The 18068-nt window shown below is 42.0% G+C and overlaps 2 protein-coding genes and 1 long non-coding RNA gene across 3 annotated transcripts in view; 1 reads left to right on the top strand and 2 right to left on the bottom strand.

Moving 5' to 3' along the window:
• Positions 1-16952, top strand: part of TRAPPC3L (trafficking protein particle complex subunit 3L) — a 28468-nt gene extending 11516 nt beyond the window's left edge. The window contains exons 4-5 of the mRNA XM_040598820.1: positions 14785-14970; positions 16014-16952. Coding sequence (XP_040454754.1) covers positions 14785-14970; positions 16014-16133 — 306 coding nt within the window. The 3' untranslated portion in view covers positions 16134-16952. The remainder of the gene's footprint in view (positions 1-14784; positions 14971-16013) is intronic.
• CALHM5 (calcium homeostasis modulator family member 5) lies at positions 1670-14177 on the bottom strand. The gene is made up of 2 exons (XM_040598818.1): positions 13501-14177; positions 1670-3503 (listed from the first exon to the last, which is right to left on the bottom strand). Exons 1-2 carry the CDS (start codon positions 14038-14040, stop codon positions 3114-3116), a joined length of 930 nt encoding a protein of 309 aa, XP_040454752.1. The 5' UTR covers positions 14041-14177; the 3' UTR covers positions 1670-3113.
• Positions 5756-8008, bottom strand: LOC121090363. Its single transcript, XR_005828530.1, has 2 exons — positions 7845-8008; positions 5756-5822 (listed from the first exon to the last, which is right to left on the bottom strand). It is a non-coding gene; the product is annotated as an uncharacterized LOC121090363 (long non-coding RNA).
• Positions 16953-18068: the final 1116 nt, after the last annotated feature.

Below are 18068 nucleotides of genomic sequence, written 5' to 3' on the forward strand. Positions count from 1 at the left end.
TTTTTTCTGCTGAGACTTTGTTACAATTTTAAATTTGCAGTTTTGGTTTAATTTGGTGTTCCATTGCAAATCAGCTACTGGCTTTGCATAGTTTCCATGCAAGTTTTCTTTTACACAGGAAATTCTAACAATGGAATTTGGACAGATTCGTCATACCATAATGCAAAATACAGATGAAACTAAATTGAAAGCATATGAGGGCTTAGCATTGTTAACTACTTTTTGTTCTTATAACAGACTTGAAGTTGGATGGAGCAGCAGATGTGTAGGTGAAGAAGAGTTAACAGAATTCAAATGAAAAAAATGGGTTCTCACAGAGGAGAAGAAATAGTAAACTGAGGGGCAAAGCACAGAGACTTGAGCAGAAGATTCCTGTTTATTTGTGCACTCATATTTTGATGGACATCAGAATTAATGTGAAAATCTAAGTTTTCCAAGAGAGAAATATTGCTTCTGCTGTTTATGGGTTTTTTTCCACTTTGTTTTGGATAGTGTTGACAATAGTGTTCACCACTTTCTGAGCTGCTATGGTAGCTGCTGAACTTTAATTCAGGGACAATGTTGATACAGAAGAACTTTTGCCATAGCTGCTTCAAGGGCAGGGTTAGATTTGCCAAAACCAGTTTCCAATTGAAAACATAGGGTCAAACCGGCTTTTATTTTTGTCTGGGTTTATATAAGTATTCCAGCATCCACACAGAAATTGCATTAAGTTGCAGGCATTTTGGCAAGACAACACAGAGTAACACAGCCCTAAGAACAAGGGTTAGCAAAAGACTTGGGCCTCTACCAGGCACATGTTGCAGCATCAAGTGCTCAGCAGCTGCTCTTGGAGCTGGGGACACTGAACATGAGTTACCTGTGAACATGAAGCAGGGTACGGACAAGGGGAGGAGAACATAACTTGGTCTTGTTCCTCCACGATAAAGGAGAAGACCAGGCTGGGAAAACACTCCTGATTCAGGTGGCACTGGCTACTCAGGTGCAGAGCTTTGAGCTTTCTCCTGAGGAAAAAGAGGGTGTCAAAAGCCCAAAACAGAACCCATCTGTCCTGCCACCTTTCCCCCTGCCAGCTATGCTTTTGCCTTGTCCCAGCTCTTATGTCACAGTGGAGATCTCCTCCTTATATCAACACACTTGTTTCCCATATTCTGTGATCAGCTTATTAACCTACTTAGTCCTCCCCTTTGCATCCCTTCTTGCTTTGTTTTTCTGTGGTACTTGTGAGGAAGGAGGTGGAAAGGTGGCTTTGGGAAGGGAAGAGTGGCCCAGGCAGTGGGGACGTCCTGTTAGGTGGTGTCTCTTCTCCCCTACTGTGTCGGGAGGAGATGAAATGGGGCTGGGCAGTAGATGTTGGGGCATCTTGTAAAAAACGAGAAAGCAGACAAATGCGAAGGGATGTGTACCCTGGAAGTAGGTAGTTGCTATACCAGGAGAGGAGCCTGGGGAGAAAAATGCACGTGCCATACGTGGTGTCAGACATGTCTGCTGTTGTGACTTTCACTTTGACAGTGTCACATCTGTGCTTTCAGTTGCAGCAGGTGCATTCAGGCATACGTTCTAAGTCTGATGCAAAGTGGGTCAGCTGGGATAAAAAAACTTTAAACTGTTTGTTCAAAGACCACAAGTTATTAAAAAACACAGAGAAAATTCTAAGCAGACAGTGGAGTTAGCTCGTGGATTTTATTTTAACAAAGAGTAAATACAGATAGTTTCTTGAAGTTTTTTTCTGCTGAAGAGCAGCGAGCATGAGAACAGCTGGACAGAGTACCCTGATTTGTGGATAAGAGCCCGATTCAAACAGAGCAAAAAAATATGATTCTTTGCAGACTTGGGGAGACCGGCAGTAAAATGCTGCATAAAAGCCTGCCCAGTCACCCCAGGAAAAGGAACTTGGCAGAAACTTTGTTCTCCTTCTATAGAGTATTTGCAAAGACTCTAAACACCCCGTATTAGAGCCATGTGGTGAATTCCAAGTAGGTGAGGTAAAGCATAGGGCTCTGGGGTGAAATGCATTTGTCAGAAGTACTGATCATGCAGTCACCTCACCTGCATTGCCTGACAGTTCCTCTTGCTCCAGACATTAAGTTTCCTAAGATACTCAGAAAAAGTGAAAACCACCCTGCTACAAAAATATTTTCCTGTCTTAAAATGTGGAATTTTCTTCCAGGCCCTCTGTTGTACACTGGCTTTTGGCCCAGTACAAACAATAATTACATAGCTCTACAGGCTGCACCCAGTGCCCAAACCCCACTCAAAACAGGAGCTTTATACCCACACAAAGAGAAATTCTCAGTGGGAGAAGATAATACCAAGTACTCTATAGATGCAAAATATTAGTAATGCATTTTCATTATTGTAACAAAGCTCTAACAACAACTGATTATGTTTCAAAATAGCATGTTAATTTTTACACAAAATGCCGAGCTATTTGGTAATTTCAAGTTCTTGGTACCCTACACTTCAACTGTAAGATTTGTCTAAAAATTTACCTGGCACCTCACTGTCAGTGGAGGTCACGTCCCCAGGCAGATGTCTCGGGGATTAGAGGACCAGGGCTGATCATTGTGACCGTCTGTAGCATTGTAGGTGCAATAGGAGTCCAAAGACACTGAGACGCCTTGTGTGACCACTGGTGCCTCAAAACAATGCTGTATCTGTAAATGGCCTGGAAATGACCTGGAAGCAAAACCTTTACTTTCTGTGGGCTGGCAGAAACCCACACACATCCTCTATTATTGTATTCACACACCCCCCTATTATATTCACACCTTTTAAATGGTGTTACGTTATGATGGTCTCTTGGTTTACATAGGATGAGCATAATATTTTACATAGGATATTGCTAAACCCCTCTTTTTTTATTCATCTCTTTGCTGTCAGCTCTTGATCTGGAGTCTGCAACATTAGCAGAGTGTGAACCCTAGGTGCCATGGAGATCTGCAGCTTTTTCACTGATGTAGGGAAATAATTTCATTCCATCCTTCTGGAGCAAGTTTGTAACTAGGCAGGAACTTGATGAAGAAGAGGCCATTGTGAAAAAATACAGAGACGAAACCAGCTAGAAATATGCCATATAAGCAAGATGTAAAAAAGCTGAAAATATATTTGATCTATGGTATTTCCCTTCTGTCTACAAAGTCCAGCATTGTTTCTCTTTCCTCATTGATTTCTTTCTGGCCTTCTTCAACTAGCCTGTGAATTGTGCTATAATGCTGTTTGCTACTGCTGAAAGAGTAGAGCTGGGAAGCATCCTCCCATGCCTGAAAAGCTGGCAGAGGAATTGTTTCTGGTTCCTTGTTCTCAAAAAAGCACTTCAGGTTTCGCTCGCTCAGCTTGGTGGCATACAGCTGGAAAATCTGCTCGAGTTGCTCCTTCTCCTTCTCCGCATACACCCTCCAGAACATCAGCTGGAGGTGGCTGACTTTTGACTGGCAGCTGACACAGCAAGTTGTTAGCAGGGAGAGGAGAGCTGTGGTAACTATCACACACCAGCCTAAAATCTGGGAAAACAAAAGAAATGTGTTTCAGGTTAAAAAGGCCCAAGTGAAAATGCTACTTAAATCAAGAATGTCTGAGAGAGCGACCACATTTTGTACAGAGGGCCCTCTTGGGACCCCACTGCAGTGTCTCATCCCAGTTTGCATTTCGTGCCTGGCATTAGTGTTGATGGGGCATCCATACAAGAACCAGTGGGAAGCAGAAGACATGAGGATTGAGGCTTCTCAATAGTGCTTATTTTGGTGTGTCTTTTTCAGGAAGGCAAAAGCTGGCTGATTTTTACAGTGGAAGGTAAAATGCTCAGGAAAATTTGGCTTATACTAGAGTATGGCTGCTTCCCCGTCCCATTTTATAAAAATAGCTGAAGGGATGTCTCCAGCATAACAGCAATGGCAGGTTCAGGGATAGATGATCTCGAATCAGAACTCAAGTCTGATGATAAATCAAATGAATAGAGCTATATAGAAAACAGAGGGGACCTGAAAGCAGGAAAACGGAGAGGACCTGAAAGCAGGAGTAGTGCCTGCATGATGAGAGTTTATTACTATAACTGTCTGGCATGAAGTGTATTGGATTTGCTCACAGAGTCCTGTCACAAAAAGGGAAAAGTGCATAAAGAGAATAAAATATCCCAATCACTAGATGGTAAATGGTTTTCTGTCTCCTGGAAGTGTTAAATAAAATTACCCAGCAAGAATTAAGATTTAAGACACAATTCTGAATTATGATGAACTACAAACCCCAAAAAAGTAACTTTTGTCTCAGATCAATCAACCTTTTAAACAGTGACCATTTTTAGATGTGTTTTTTTAGACTTCCTTTTAATGAAAAAAACCTCAAAAAAACACAGGCCAAATCAAAACCAACAACTGCATTAATTAGCTAATAGGAATATAAAAGACTCTCTTAAATTTAAGAAGTGTTCCCCAAGTCTTCTACCAGGAGATTCACTGAAATCTGTGCTATTCTTGTGAACTTTTTTAGACTTCGATGAATCAGCCCTTTGTAGTGGAAAATAATTTTTATGCCAAAACTGGTTTTAAATCACCTCCTTGCCCAGTCCTGTGAGAATGCTGGGCGGAGAGGGCATGAGAAAGAAGAACCGATGCTGCGGGCATTCTGGGCGAGCGGGAGTCAGATTCAAATACTCATGGAGTTCAAGATCTGATCCGTTTATTGTACAAACCAGGCACACTTTTATAAGGCACTCTATAAACGCGTAATAATATGATTGGCTATTCTACAAGCGTATAATAATATGATTGGTTAACAAATGTTTATTGGCAAGATCTCTGTTTCTACTTCTTCAGGCACGTAGGCTCTTTTCTGTTGTTTCCCAGCTCCTCTTATCGCGTCCTGCTGGCCTTGGTTTTGTGCAAGCACCCGCAACCTGTTCCTCCCTCTTCATTCCACTGCTCTGATTGTGCCCTCGTCTTATTTCTTCAGTATTTTTCCACTTGCTTCAAAGTTCAGTATAATCATTCAACACAGCAAAAGCCCCAACACCTCCCCCTTTCTTTTTAAATACAGCATTAATACTGCGTTCCATACAGCTTTGGAAACATTGTAAAAGACAAGGCACTAAAAGTAACAAAAGAATAACAAACAACAATATACTATGCAAAGCAGAAGCAAAAGCAATATTCATTAAGCCTATTCCTAAAAATAATGCCATCGTTCACATTTACAATGATGTTGTATTATATGAGATTCAAAACTTTTTCTGATAATGCGAACCCAGAAGATGAGTTCGTTTCGATGTTCTGCTAAAAGTATCTGTTCGAAGGCTTCATAAGATTGTAAGGCCTCGTTTATACCTGAAAAAGTAGGGGCATGTGTCCCAGTAAGAAGGGAAAAACCGCCGGAACCAAAACGTAGGAAAAGCTTCCGCCTGTATGCTCCAACCCTTTTACAATATCCACAATATAGAGTAACTGTTGAATTACAAGAAGTAGCACATATAGGACAAGAATTTTCTGTTTCTATCAGTCCTTGCCCAAAAAGATCCTGCAACGCACGCACAATACGGTCACAGTGTAACAAAGACAATTCACCGGAGGGTAATTGACATTGTATCTCCCGAGGTAACTGCTGCAAGATGGGCAGAATAATGTATGTTAACTTATCTACAAGCCGCTTTTCTTCATTTGGTCGTGGCGGTCGGAATAACCTTTCTCGATGCTGTGCCCACTGAGCCCACTGATCCCTCCTGTTCATTTAGGAGTCAATCCTGTCGTAGTCACCCTGCTCTTTCTTTTCAGTGGGTCGGTTTTCAATCCACGGGCGAACCCATTTTGCTGGAATCCACTTGGTCACTGCCCCTGTGGAGATACATGCATAACCCCGACCCCACGTTAATAAATTATGAGGTCCTGACCAACAATTTGAGACAGGGTCAAATACCTGGACAGCTATGTCACAATTCGAAAAATCGTTGGGATTGTTAGAAAAGTGATAGAAAATCGGCTGTTCAGTACATTCCGTTCTGGGATTCAACCAGTTCAGTACATAGCATGCTTTTGCCACTATTACATGAGGACTCCTCTCCCCCTCTTTTCGAAAAACAGACAGGTAATGTTTCAATGATTGATGGGCATGTTCAATAATTGCCTGACCACCAGAATTATTCGGAATTCCTGTAACGTGCTTCACCTGCCATTGCAGCAAAAAGGTCTTTATTTTGGCACTAAGATATGCAGGGGCATTATCTGTTTTTACCATATCTGGGTGGCCCAGCACAGCCATGGCTGACATCCAATGCTGGACATGGACATATTTAAGTATGACAGTCCTAGCGTCTTGACGAGACAGACCAAACTGTTTTTGGAGAGACCGGGCAGATTGGTGAAAAAAGGCATGTGACTCTGTTGCTTGTTTTAGAGGAGAATTTTGTAATACTGGGGATGCCACCTGAGTGTCTATGTAAGCATTACCTTCTGATAAGACACCAGGTAAATCCAGATGACTTCTGATATGCGTAATCCACCAAGGGAATTGTCTAAAATTTATTTCATTCCACATCTGAATAACTAGGGCCATAAGTCTGTCATTCGTAAAAGACCCTAAAAGGGAACGTGAAAGACGCGAAACTATACCAACAACATATTTAGAATCACTTACAACATTAAGAGGGACATTGCGAAATTCCTGAAACACCATTAACACTGCTCTTAATTCCAAAACTTGAACTGAACCTTCCATTTGTTCTATATGAGAAATCCAATTGTTCCTGTCATCCCTATAGGCATAGCCACACTTTTGAGTTTTGCTACTAGCGTCGGTAAAAACCGTAAGTGCATTTTTTATAGGATTTTGTTGCTGTAAAGATTTTTCCTCCAATACTAAGGAAGTTTTAAATAAGGGATGATTGGGATAATGATTATCTAATTGAATACCTAGGGTTGCCACTGCAAAACACTCAGAAATCTGAATCCACCAGTCAGCCAAGGACAAATTTTTCACAGGTGGGACACTAAGAATTTTTTGTGGCTGGATTCTTGTTTCTGAGATGCGCAGACCAAGATAATTCCAGGGCGCTAGTTTTTGTACCTTTTCTTTTGCTATAACCAATCCAAAGGTATGCAGACTCTGTATAAGTTCCTGTTCTTTTTCAGGGGCTAGTGTGTGAGGGCTGGCTATTAAGAGATCATCCATATAATGATAGGTAATAAGGTTAGGATTATTCTCTCTCCAAGATTGTAGAGCTAAATCCACAAACCACTGACATATTGTTGGGGAGTTTTTCATACCCTGAGGTAGTACAACCCACTCATACCTTTTTGCTGGAGCGGCACGGTTTATAGCTGGTACTGTAAATGCAAATTTTTCACAATCATCCTCATGCAGAGGAATAGTGAAAAAACAATCTTTTAAATCAATAATTAATAGGTCCCAATTTTGTGGTAACATAGTGGGAGAAGGCAGCCCAGGCTGAAGGGCACCCATGTCAACCATTTTTTCATTTATTGCTCTTAAATCATGTAATAATCTCCATTTTCCTGATTTCTTTTGAATTGTAAAAATGGGTGTATTCCATGGGCTAACAGAAGGTCTGATGTGGCCTAAATCCAATTGTTCTTGGACTAATTCTTGAATGTGTTGCAGCTTCTCTTGAGGTAAGGGCCATTGATCAACCCATACGGGAGTTTCTGATTTCCATTTTAATTTTAAGGTTGGGCAAGAGCTGCTATCAATGGCCCCAATCAAAAATCTGTAGAGATTCTCATTCCCCATTGGGAAAGTACATCTCTACCTAACAAGGACAAGGATGTGTGTAGGACATAAGGTTTTACCCATGCTTGATGTCCTTCTTGATCCGTGAAAAGAATGAAGTTTTTACTGACCTGTGTCAGACGACTTCCCCCAATGCCTGAAATGGTTGAACCCGCACTATCTAATTCCCACATGGTAGGCCAAACTGAAAAAGGAAGAACAGTAACATCAGCACCAGTATCAATCATCATTGAAACATTAGGAAGATTAACACCTTGTGGACCAGATATCTTAACATTACATTTTGGCCGCTCGGCACCAATAAGTTGACAAAAGGCAATGTTAGGCATACCCGTTGGGCCAAATGCACCTTGACCCCTGTCCTTTTCTCCTTTTTGAGGGACAGTAGCTTGGAATGGAATGAGCTGTGCAATAGTTCTTCCTGCTGGAATATGAACAGGTGGAGAAAAAAACTTTTACCATAATTCCAATAGGTCCGGTATAATCGGCATCAATACAACCAGGAAGAACAAAAATCCCCTTTTTTGACGCAGAAGAGCGTCCTATAAGGAGTGCAGATAAACCATAACCCAAAGGACCACTAACTGTAGAAGGAAGTACATGTACCTTTTCATCAGTGATATTTACAGGTTCTGCCACGGCCAAATCGACTCCTGCGCTTCCTCTGGTGGCTGAATACAGCTCGCCAAGGCAGCCATGAATTTTGTTGGGTTCTGGGGATATTTCTTGGCCGCGTCCCTCAGAACGCGGCTGTTCCCGTTTCCCGGAACAAAGAGGGGTGTACCATCTTTTCTAAATTTTGAGCGACAATCGGCCGCTTTATGACCAAATTTTTGACAACGCAAACAATTTCCATTCAACAGAGACTTTCCTCCTAGATTCTTTTTGCAGTCACATTTAAAGTGACCTTCCTGTCCACATTGATAACATTTTGGCTTAAGACCCCGGTCCCCTCGGCCTTGTACCTTGTTGTTGTTTAGAGCTACTGCTAGAGCATTGGCATGTATTTTTGCCTTTTCCTCTTCCTCAACCAAAGGAGCCCTTGCGCATGCCTCTATCATTTGAGCGATGGATGCCCCAGGGGGTAAGGATGCTATAAGTTGCTTACAAGTGACATAGAAACAACATTAATTGCAGGAGAGTGTTATAATCTAACGTTCCTCCCTCCTGAGGCCATTTCGCATCACTCCCCAATTTATACAAAGGCCACCACTGATTACAATATTTAATCCATTTCCTTCTATTTTCGGTACCACCATGTCCTACGATATCACTCCAATGTTTTAATATACAACCCAAGGGCGATTTTTCACAGGGCTTACTCCTTCCATTTCCCATTTTACAATTTTAATTACTTTTTCTCCGGCCGCCTTAGCCACCCAAGGTCGGAAACACGGATAGAGCTCCTTGCTCATATTGCACTCAAACGCATGTCTCAAGCACTCTTGCACTCACACTCAGTCAAAATAATTAAGCTATACACTGAAAATCAAAATGCGCATCTCAATCACACCATTCACACTCTCCGGGCAGCCCTCAGTCACACAAGCAGTATGTTATACGGTACCGTGCACTTATGTACAACTTTTAGGAACACTGGCAGTTCACAAAGCATGCATTTCAATGAACAATTGCCAAAAAACAAACAAAACAAAAAAAAAACCCCACATTTTTCCTGGTCTTAAGCAGAGTGTTAAGTTTTCCGCTATTTGCCACGAATTACCAGAATATTATTATTTTTCAACATACATTTCATAACTCCAAGTTTTGAACATGTAACAAGACAACACACAGAACAAACAAGACACAGAGCGCTATTTCAGTTGTTACATTCTAGGAATTCCCCAATTCTTAAGACAACCTAAAGGAAGTTTTTAGCTTCCCCCCCTTTTTTTTTTTTTTTTTTTTTTTTTTTTTCCTCCTGGGGACTGCGCTGCGCGCCGGACGTCTCCGTGCGTCTCACCAGCCGCCCCGTTACTAAACATACCGTTTTATCCGTGGATCCAGGGGTTTCTCTTCTGCTCCCGGGTGAACAGCTGAGAAGAGGAGGCTCCTCCGAGAAAATCTCCCGGGGCGCGCCTAGGAGCGTCCGCTCCGCAGCTGGTCCCTCAGCCGAGCAGAAACCTGCCTGGCTCGTCAAAACTGACGTGCGGAATTTGACTCTATAACTCGAAAGTTATAAAGTAGGTATGTTTATTGCGCGCAGATGCACGGGGGATCGCTCCTCCACAAGCGTGCATACCCGAAGTGACGAACCATCCCACATTTATACAATGAAACAAATGAATATTCAATTAACGCCTATACATATTTGTTACCTAAACCCCGCTTCCTATGTTAATTAGCTTATCAGTCCGTTTCCTGGAATGTGGTGGTCTTGCAGGTTTGTAGGTGATTCACGTTCTTGTGACCATCCGATCTTCTCCAGCAAGGAAACTTAGCACTCCCTCCCTCTAGATAGCATTGGAATATCTCTCATCCTTTTCTATTTTTTTTTTTTTTTTTTTTTTTTTTTTTTTTTTTTTTTTTTTTTAAATAGCCCCTTTTGTTAGAGGAAGAAGGGCAGGCGTCTCCCCAAAACTGTAGTTGTCTCCTCAAAGCTGTGTGCCTATGTGACCAGACACTGCACCCATGACTAGTCACCATACCCACATTCCTTGAGCAGACATACAATCACAATCAATGTCCATTGTCCCCATTTCACACTATTTCTCCATATCAAAATTACTTTATGTAACTTACAACTTGATTTCAGCATTGCTCCTACCAGGTTTGTCCAAAGTCACACAATCATCTTAAAGTAGCCAGAGGCCATGGTGCATTTTAACACTGGTCAGGAAGTCAGATCTCAACTTTCACCTTTGCAAAGACAAACATGCTTCAAAAAAATGCAGTCTGTTATTTAGGAGCTGGTGGAGCTGTGCCGTTCCCACCCCAGCAGTTTTACATCCAGTACTCGCAATTGCCGGTATTAATGTCTGTCTGCCGCTTGCCGTTTGTTCCTTATCAGGACACCAGGATGGTAATTCATCATCTAATCCCCACGCTATTCGTTCAGCAGTAGTCATTACTGGATAAGCTTTAGGTGTATAATCGGGGGGATTTTCACACGGAGGTTGCCCCTCTGGCTCTTCCTCCGACTGAGCAGTAGGATCGCCGGGAGGCCGCACTGCAGCTTTAACAGCTGCAGCGACTTGCACCTCGCCGTGTAACTGCGCGGCCATACCCCGTACAGCCCGATACGTGCGAGCCAAAGTCTTTACCCCCTTAGTCCCGACTTGCACAGATTCCTACAAGTCCTCTCCCACTTTCTTCCATGTTTCATTATTATATACATCTTGCATAGAAGCAAGGAAACCACGGCGGCGACTCCAACATAGCAGATAAATTACTGCCTGCCGTGAGACTGACGTTTCAGTTTTCTCTGCTAATTTCACTAAACTGTCTATGATTACTTTCTCCACCGCTGATGCAGTGATCCCCATCCTGCTTAAGTTTCCTGACTCACCGGTCAGCCGTGCACGTTCCGCCTTTCTTCGGGCGCCCAGCTCTCTCTCCGCTGGCAGCAGGATCCTCGCCGGCTCCGCAGCTTGTAACACGATCCTTAATGAATCTTCCTGACTCTTCGACCGATCCACACGTCGGGGTCACCAGATGCTGCGGGCATTCTGGGCGAGCGGGAGTCAGATTCAAATACTCATGGAGTTCAAGATCTGATCCGTTTATTGTACAAACCAGGCACACTTTTATAAGGCACTCTATAAACGCGTAATAATATGATTGGCTATTCTACAAGCGTATAATAATATGATTGGTTAACAAATGTTTATTGGCAAGATCTCTGTTTCTACTTCTTCAGGCACGTAGGCTCTTTTCTGTTGTTTCCCAGCTCCTCTTATCGCGTCCTGCTGGCCTTGGTTTTGTGCAAGCACCCGCAACCTGTTCCTCCCTCTTCATTCCACTGCTCTGATTGTGCCCTCGTCTTATTTCTTCAGTATTTTTCCACTTGCTTCAAAGTTCAGTATAATCATTCAACACAGCAAAAGCCCCAACAAACCAGCATGCGCATTGGCAGGTCTGTATTGGCACTGGAATAGAGCCCAATTCATCTACACATTGATTAGAAACAGTTGTGTTTTCAGAAAGCTTTGTTTTTTGCTGAAATATGCTTTTCCAGCATAACTCAACCTTCTTTTGTAGCAACTTCAGTGTTTGACAAAATTCTGTTAACATTTTCAAAGAAAGAGCTACTTCTAGGATTAGAGCAAGGGCTGAGGGTGGAAAAACTTACTTGAAATTGTTATTGTGGGATGTTCTCCTCTAAGGAGAGCAGAGGTGTGAACACAATTTTTTCATGCCTAGTGCCACTGGCCTAGGCAATAGTTTTACCTACCTACTCCACTGCAATGTGTAACATCTTAAAAAAAAAAAGCAACAAACAAACTTGTTTTCAAACAGTGGAACAAATCTAGGTTTCAGAGACCCATATGAACTGGAACTGATTTCCCATGCTTTAATGGTGATGATATGGAGATCTGTAACCTTTCTCATGTGAACTTTTGCACTAATATTAAAAAAATAACCACCAGTAAAAGTCTATATTTAGCTGAGGGAATATAGAAAGTTTCCTCAGGGAAATAGGTGAAACAGAGAAGCTTGACAAGCAATTATTCTTAGGGACTGGTATGGAAGAATAGCTCTGCTATTTCTTTTATGTTTCCAGTCACTTTGTACTGACTGATGATTTCTATGGGTATTTGAGAAACTGCTCTTTTTAGCAGCTTTTCACTTTCTTGGAGAAAGGACCCATGTTTTCTCATGCTATAGACTGAGTCACTGGTCTTTCACTATTTCCCATACATACAACTTAAAGTCTTCAGTACTATTTGTTATTTCCTTCTAAAACTCTCAAGTAAATTGCTTTGTCTGCAGCGCAGGCTTTGTCTGCATACCAGTCCTATTTGCATGAGAAAATAAAACCGGCTGTTGGGGAGGAAATGGTTGCAGATGGGTACAGTTGCCTGACAAAACCTTGCTGGCTCCACTGGGGGTTGTTTCTTCCTGCCAATACTCATCTTTCTGTCATTTTCTGTAGACTTCCCCCCCTGCCCCCCGCTTTGTTTTGACTTTTTGTCTCTATTTACATTACAAGGCAGTGAACAGAACTGTATCACAGCAATACAGTAAGAGGTAATGCAGTCTCAGCTTGCATGTTCTGCTTGTTTTATTTTAGTGTTTCTTCCTTCCTCCAAGCAGGACAAAATCATGTCATCATCCGGCACCATGAACATGAGAAACACAAACAGAAATGTATTATGCAAGCAGTTACAAATCTGTCACTAATCTTATTTTCCAGTATTTTTCTACTATTAGTGACCTAAGATTTCATTACAGTTATCATGATAGTATAAAATAGGAGAGTGTGGTATGGATTTTGTAATAGGATAGATCCCTTTAATGGGGTGACATCTTTTAATTCAGCCTCATAAACAATCCATTTTCTCTTTAGAGCAATCTTCATTCAGAAAGAAATCTTTTAAGTTATCTGGTCTTATTGATCCTGCTGTCAGTGCCCCCCCCCGAAGTATGGCACAGCTCAAACTGAACTACAAGATGGATTGATTGTATTTTGCAAGGCTGCATCATGCCAAAACTTTGTTTATGTGAAATCAACAGTTTTATCTTAGCATCTGACATCAGGATCATCCACAGATAAATCACAGTGACAGTACAAACTGCATAATGTTCTTAATTTATTTTTCTTACCTGGGACTGTGCTTGAAGAGTTCGTTTCAGCTCGTCACTCTCTGAAAAGGGCATGGAGCTTTTGTCACAGGCTACCTTGTATAGCTCTTCAAAGCACTTTGCAGATTTGCTGTGGCAAACTGCATTCAAGTAGGCAGGATTTTTCAAGCCACTCATAGCACATTCGTAAAAAGTCCCGTTGAGCAAAGCCACAGAAAGCCACATCACTGGGGCTACCAGAGCATTTAAAGTGATTTGTCCAAAGATGTAAAAAAAATGGCAGATATTCCCTCTGGGGAATATTTTTCTGGGATTCACCCAGCAGCCTGTAAAGAGTTTCCAGGTCTTGCTGTTCAAGAAATATCCAATAACTAGCAAAACAAAAGCAGGGGAGAAGAGAAATACCAAACCGTACCTGAAGTTTTCATTGCTGCAGGGGCATCTGAAAGCAACAAGAGAAAACACACGCTCACCTCCCATTGTCAGGAGTGCCATAAAACTGTAACCTATAGCGGTTTTCCGGTTCATAAAGAATTTCAGGATTGTTTGGAAAGCATCCATGTTTCATGCTCACTAAAGAGGTAAAAATCAAGACACGTTTATCTTTGGTCGTAGCAGTCTGTAGTGGTGTAGCAGGGGAGAGCTCTCCAGAGGAAGAACAGCCTGCTGCTAGCCTGCCTGCGTATGCGCTGTCTAGATAACGCCGTGATGTCACTGGAGAAACATGCTCACAGGGGACCCCTCCACTAGCAGAGCAGATGTTGCACATTTACAGTAACATTCATCAGTAATAGAAGGAAAGCAAGCAGTGCTCTATGTAATCAAATAAGTTTGCTGTCTTGGCAGTCTTATTCTTGGTGGTTGTTTTTCTGACGGTGGATGGAGGTCAGAGTAAAGACACACACTCACCAGTCGCAGGAGTTTTTGAGCTGTGGTTATCAAAGTTGCTGGCAATGTAGTGAAGGACCTAATATAGATGCTAATGGTCCCAGGGGAGTGTGCCATGACTGAAAGCAGATGAGTGATAACAACAAAACCACTTTGTATGGGGTTGTAAATGTAGGAACATCAAAGACACAATAAGCAGCTTTCTGTTGTACTTCCCTGAAGTATCACATAGGTCCAGATTTGTGTTTCTGGCTCAAGCTGATCACAGAAGAGGCAAATCTAATTTGATCTCCAGCCTGTCTGCCCCTTCTCCCTATTTTCCTGGGGTAAAGCTAGTCTACAGTATGCTGCATCCTAAAGTTTCATGTCTGGTTTGCACACAACAGATTCAAGCAGCAGAGTTTCATCCTTTTGCAGGTTGCTTTCAAGATGTACCTTGGGGTCACCCCTAGTGTGAGCTGCAGTAGTGCTGCAGGAAATGAATTCTCCTTAATCCTGGACAAAAACCCACTAGTGGACTTTGTGGAGGAGCTGCCAGCAGAACGGGCATCACTTTGCTACTGCAACCTCCTCTGTGGGGTGATTCGAGGTGCCTTGGAAATGGTAAGGAAGTGCACATTTGTTTTCTCCATTCTTTGCTAATATGCAGGAAAGCAAAACCACTTGCTCAGATAAATGAAGGAAATTTAGTAATGTTTAACCTCTCTGTCAGATTAAATGTTTGTATCTAAAGGGCCAGACGGATCCTGGATCCTGAGGTAGAGTAGCACACAGGTTAGCTCACCCCCACACTGTCCCTACTTGGCTCTTCAGTATCTAACTTGGGTGCAAAAGCCAGGTGGGGTCAGGGAACCAGCTAACATATAATGCAGAGAGCCAGGGGGGCCTGCTGGACTCCTCAGCTGCTCCTTGAGCCCGTCTTACTTTCTTGCATAGGTGTAACCTGTAATAGCCGTTCCTGATTCTTGCCAAATACATGAAAATGAGTAATATTCTCAGGTTACCAGAGCACCTGCTGAAAGAGAGAACAAAGTGTGGATGGGTATAATGTTAAAGCTAAAGCATCAGAAGTGTATCAGATGGCATTCCGAATTTTGTTCTTAAATTTAAGACTTTTACAAAAAAATAAACAAAGGGCATCATTTGAAATTCACTGAGTTGTAGAGCTTCTGTGGCATTTTCTGGAAGATAATGTTTGGGCTGCTTTATGTTTCTGTCAATATCTAATTTGTCATATATCTTACGCTTCAAGAAAACAGAAGCTGTACAAGTATTATGCATGTACGTCAGTCTCAGAATTATAGTATCTGATACAGGACTAAATAGCAAAAGTAGTATAAGTATTAGCACATCACCAGGAAATTTTGCGATCACAAAATCATCAAGTACATAATCCAGGTTCTCGGAAGAAAGCAAAGCACTGGAATGAAGGGTAATGTATTATACAAGTTCCAGCGTATATAAACGTCCTCTTTATTAACTTAGTTGGGAAAGATATGTTAAAACAAGCTAGAAATCTGTTTTCTTATGAATCCTGAGAAAGGGGGTCCCCTTGTGGTAAGAGACAGAAAAAGCTCCTTAAACTGGAGGACAGGGAAAAAACTGGGCATTTCTTTGCTTAACTGATCAGACCTGATTCTTTCCAGGTTCACTTAACAGCAGAAGTTACCTTTCTCCAGGACAGGCTGAAGGGTGATGCTGTGACAGAAATAGGAATTAGGTTTTTAAGGAAGGCTGAAGACAGAAAGTACAGAAGAAATAAATGAAATATTGGAAGAAACCTTTCTGAGGGATTTTTTGCACCTTTTGTTTCTGAAGAAGACATGCAGGGTGAAAATGGCTTCGCTGAGCCAGCTGCACCTGTCATACATTTGAAAGGTGAAGAGAGCCAGGCAGCAAACAGGCAGGGCAGAGCAGGGGCAAAGCAATGTTAATTGTCATGACACAGATATCAGTATAAAAGATCAAAATATCCTGCCCTTCCTTCTCACATAACCATGCTTTTGAGCTCAGTGGAAGATTATCTCAATATTTATTGCACACTGGATGCAAAATATTCATTCCACTGTTTTCAGACACGAGCTGCTTTCAGCTAAATGATCACCTTTTCCCATTTTGTTTGTTGGTAATGTTTCAAAGCATGGCAGCTTTATTTCCCTGGATGTTGTAATTAATTAATCTACTGTGACAGCTGTATGTAGTGTCTCGCTGTCGGGTGCCTGTTTTGATGTGTAATGGTTTGCTGTTCATTGTCCTCCACACTGGACATCCTGCTCCCTTTGAAACCAGGGAGGGATGTGGCTTCACTGATGGCAGGAGCAGGTTTGATTCATTAAGTCTCTTTCAGGCTGCACATGCAGTTTTGCTGGCATGCCTGTTCAGCCCCGTATGTACGTACGGCAGGCTGCTGCACTCTGACAACTGCAGCAGTGCTTGTGCTGCTTCAAGCTATAGGCCTTTTCATACTAGTCTTCTCTTCAAGAGCACTGATCTTATGACCAAAATGAAGAAAGCATGATGTATTTAATGTGTAGTCACCGTGGATCTGTACTTGCCTAAGAAAACTTGAATAAAAATTCAGAGATTGCCACACAACTGGTTTGCTGGTTGTTATGTCTGTTCTTATCTGACCTTCACCACTGGTTATTGAATATCTTCCTCTTGGCAGTGCACTTGTTACCATAACATGACTGCAAAGCAGAGAAACAGCAGCCTCGCAGAGACCTGAGTTATAGGAAAGGTTAATGTTGTCCAGTGTAATGCAAGATGTCTGAGTTGGGTAAGGGCTGGACAAACCCCCAAGTACCCTGTCCACAACGCCAGCTCACCTTCTTCCACCAAAGAGCTTGTTTTAAACTGAAATACAAACCCTCAATTCAGTTCAATGAAGCCTAGAGTTAACCCTGATTTTATTGCTGTGATTTGCACCCTCATCTCCTATTTTTCCCTCAGTCTGTTTACCTTTTAATCCTGCTAATTGAGGGGCACCTCTTTCCTTGGGGACAACAGGGTTCATTCCCACCAGAACTGTACAATCCTCACAATAATCTTTCTCCCTTCTTTTGTCTTAACAGGTAGTACAGTGGTGGCATACTGTAATGCAGCTTTAAGAGAACAATTTTGTACAGAACAAAACTATGCTATTCGTTACCCAGCCTTGGGCTCAGCGCAACATGCTGTTACATGCTATCCGTAACAAATGACAACATGTGACAACATGCTACAACAAGTAACAAGTTTCCCTGCCTTTTTTTTTTTTTTTTTTAAATCAGGGCTGAAATGTCAGGTGCAATTTGCCTGATTTCACTGCCAGTGCAGGAGCCCTTGGTAGGGTTTTGCTGGTTATTCCCAGCTGGCTGAGATGGAGATGTGGCGATTTTGGCTGACTACAAAAAGGTTTTTTACAAGGCATTGGCCATTTTTGCTCTTTCCAGTAACATCCTACCAACCAAATATTATCTTTTTATTATTATCTTGTAAGTGAATAACCTATACTGTTTTTGTTTTGTAAGATACAATTATCTTATTTAAAACTCTGTTGCATTAGACGTGCACACAGGTCTGTGTGCATGCACACACCTATGGTAACATTTTCTGTCGAGGTCTGCACTAGTTAAAAAGCATCAGTCACCACATTGCAGTGACATGAAGGCAGACTCCTGTGTATTCAGGACCTATTAAAGAGTTTCTGCCTGCAGGCA

The sequence above is a fragment of the Falco naumanni genome, chromosome 6, assembly GCF_017639655.2.
Source record: "Falco naumanni isolate bFalNau1 chromosome 6, bFalNau1.pat, whole genome shotgun sequence".
Lineage (NCBI taxonomy): Eukaryota > Metazoa > Chordata > Aves > Falconiformes > Falconidae > Falco > Falco naumanni.

Bases quoted from the DNA above. Each gene is read 5' to 3' on its own strand.
- CALHM5 (XM_040598818.1), bottom strand. From the start codon at position 14,040: ATGGATGCTTTCCAAACAATCCTGAAATTCTTTATGAACCGGAAAACC. The intron at 3,504-13,500 runs GTAAGAAAAATA...TTGTTTTCCCAG, and splicing joins CTCTTCAAGCACAGTCCCAG to ATTTTAGGCTGGTGTGTGAT.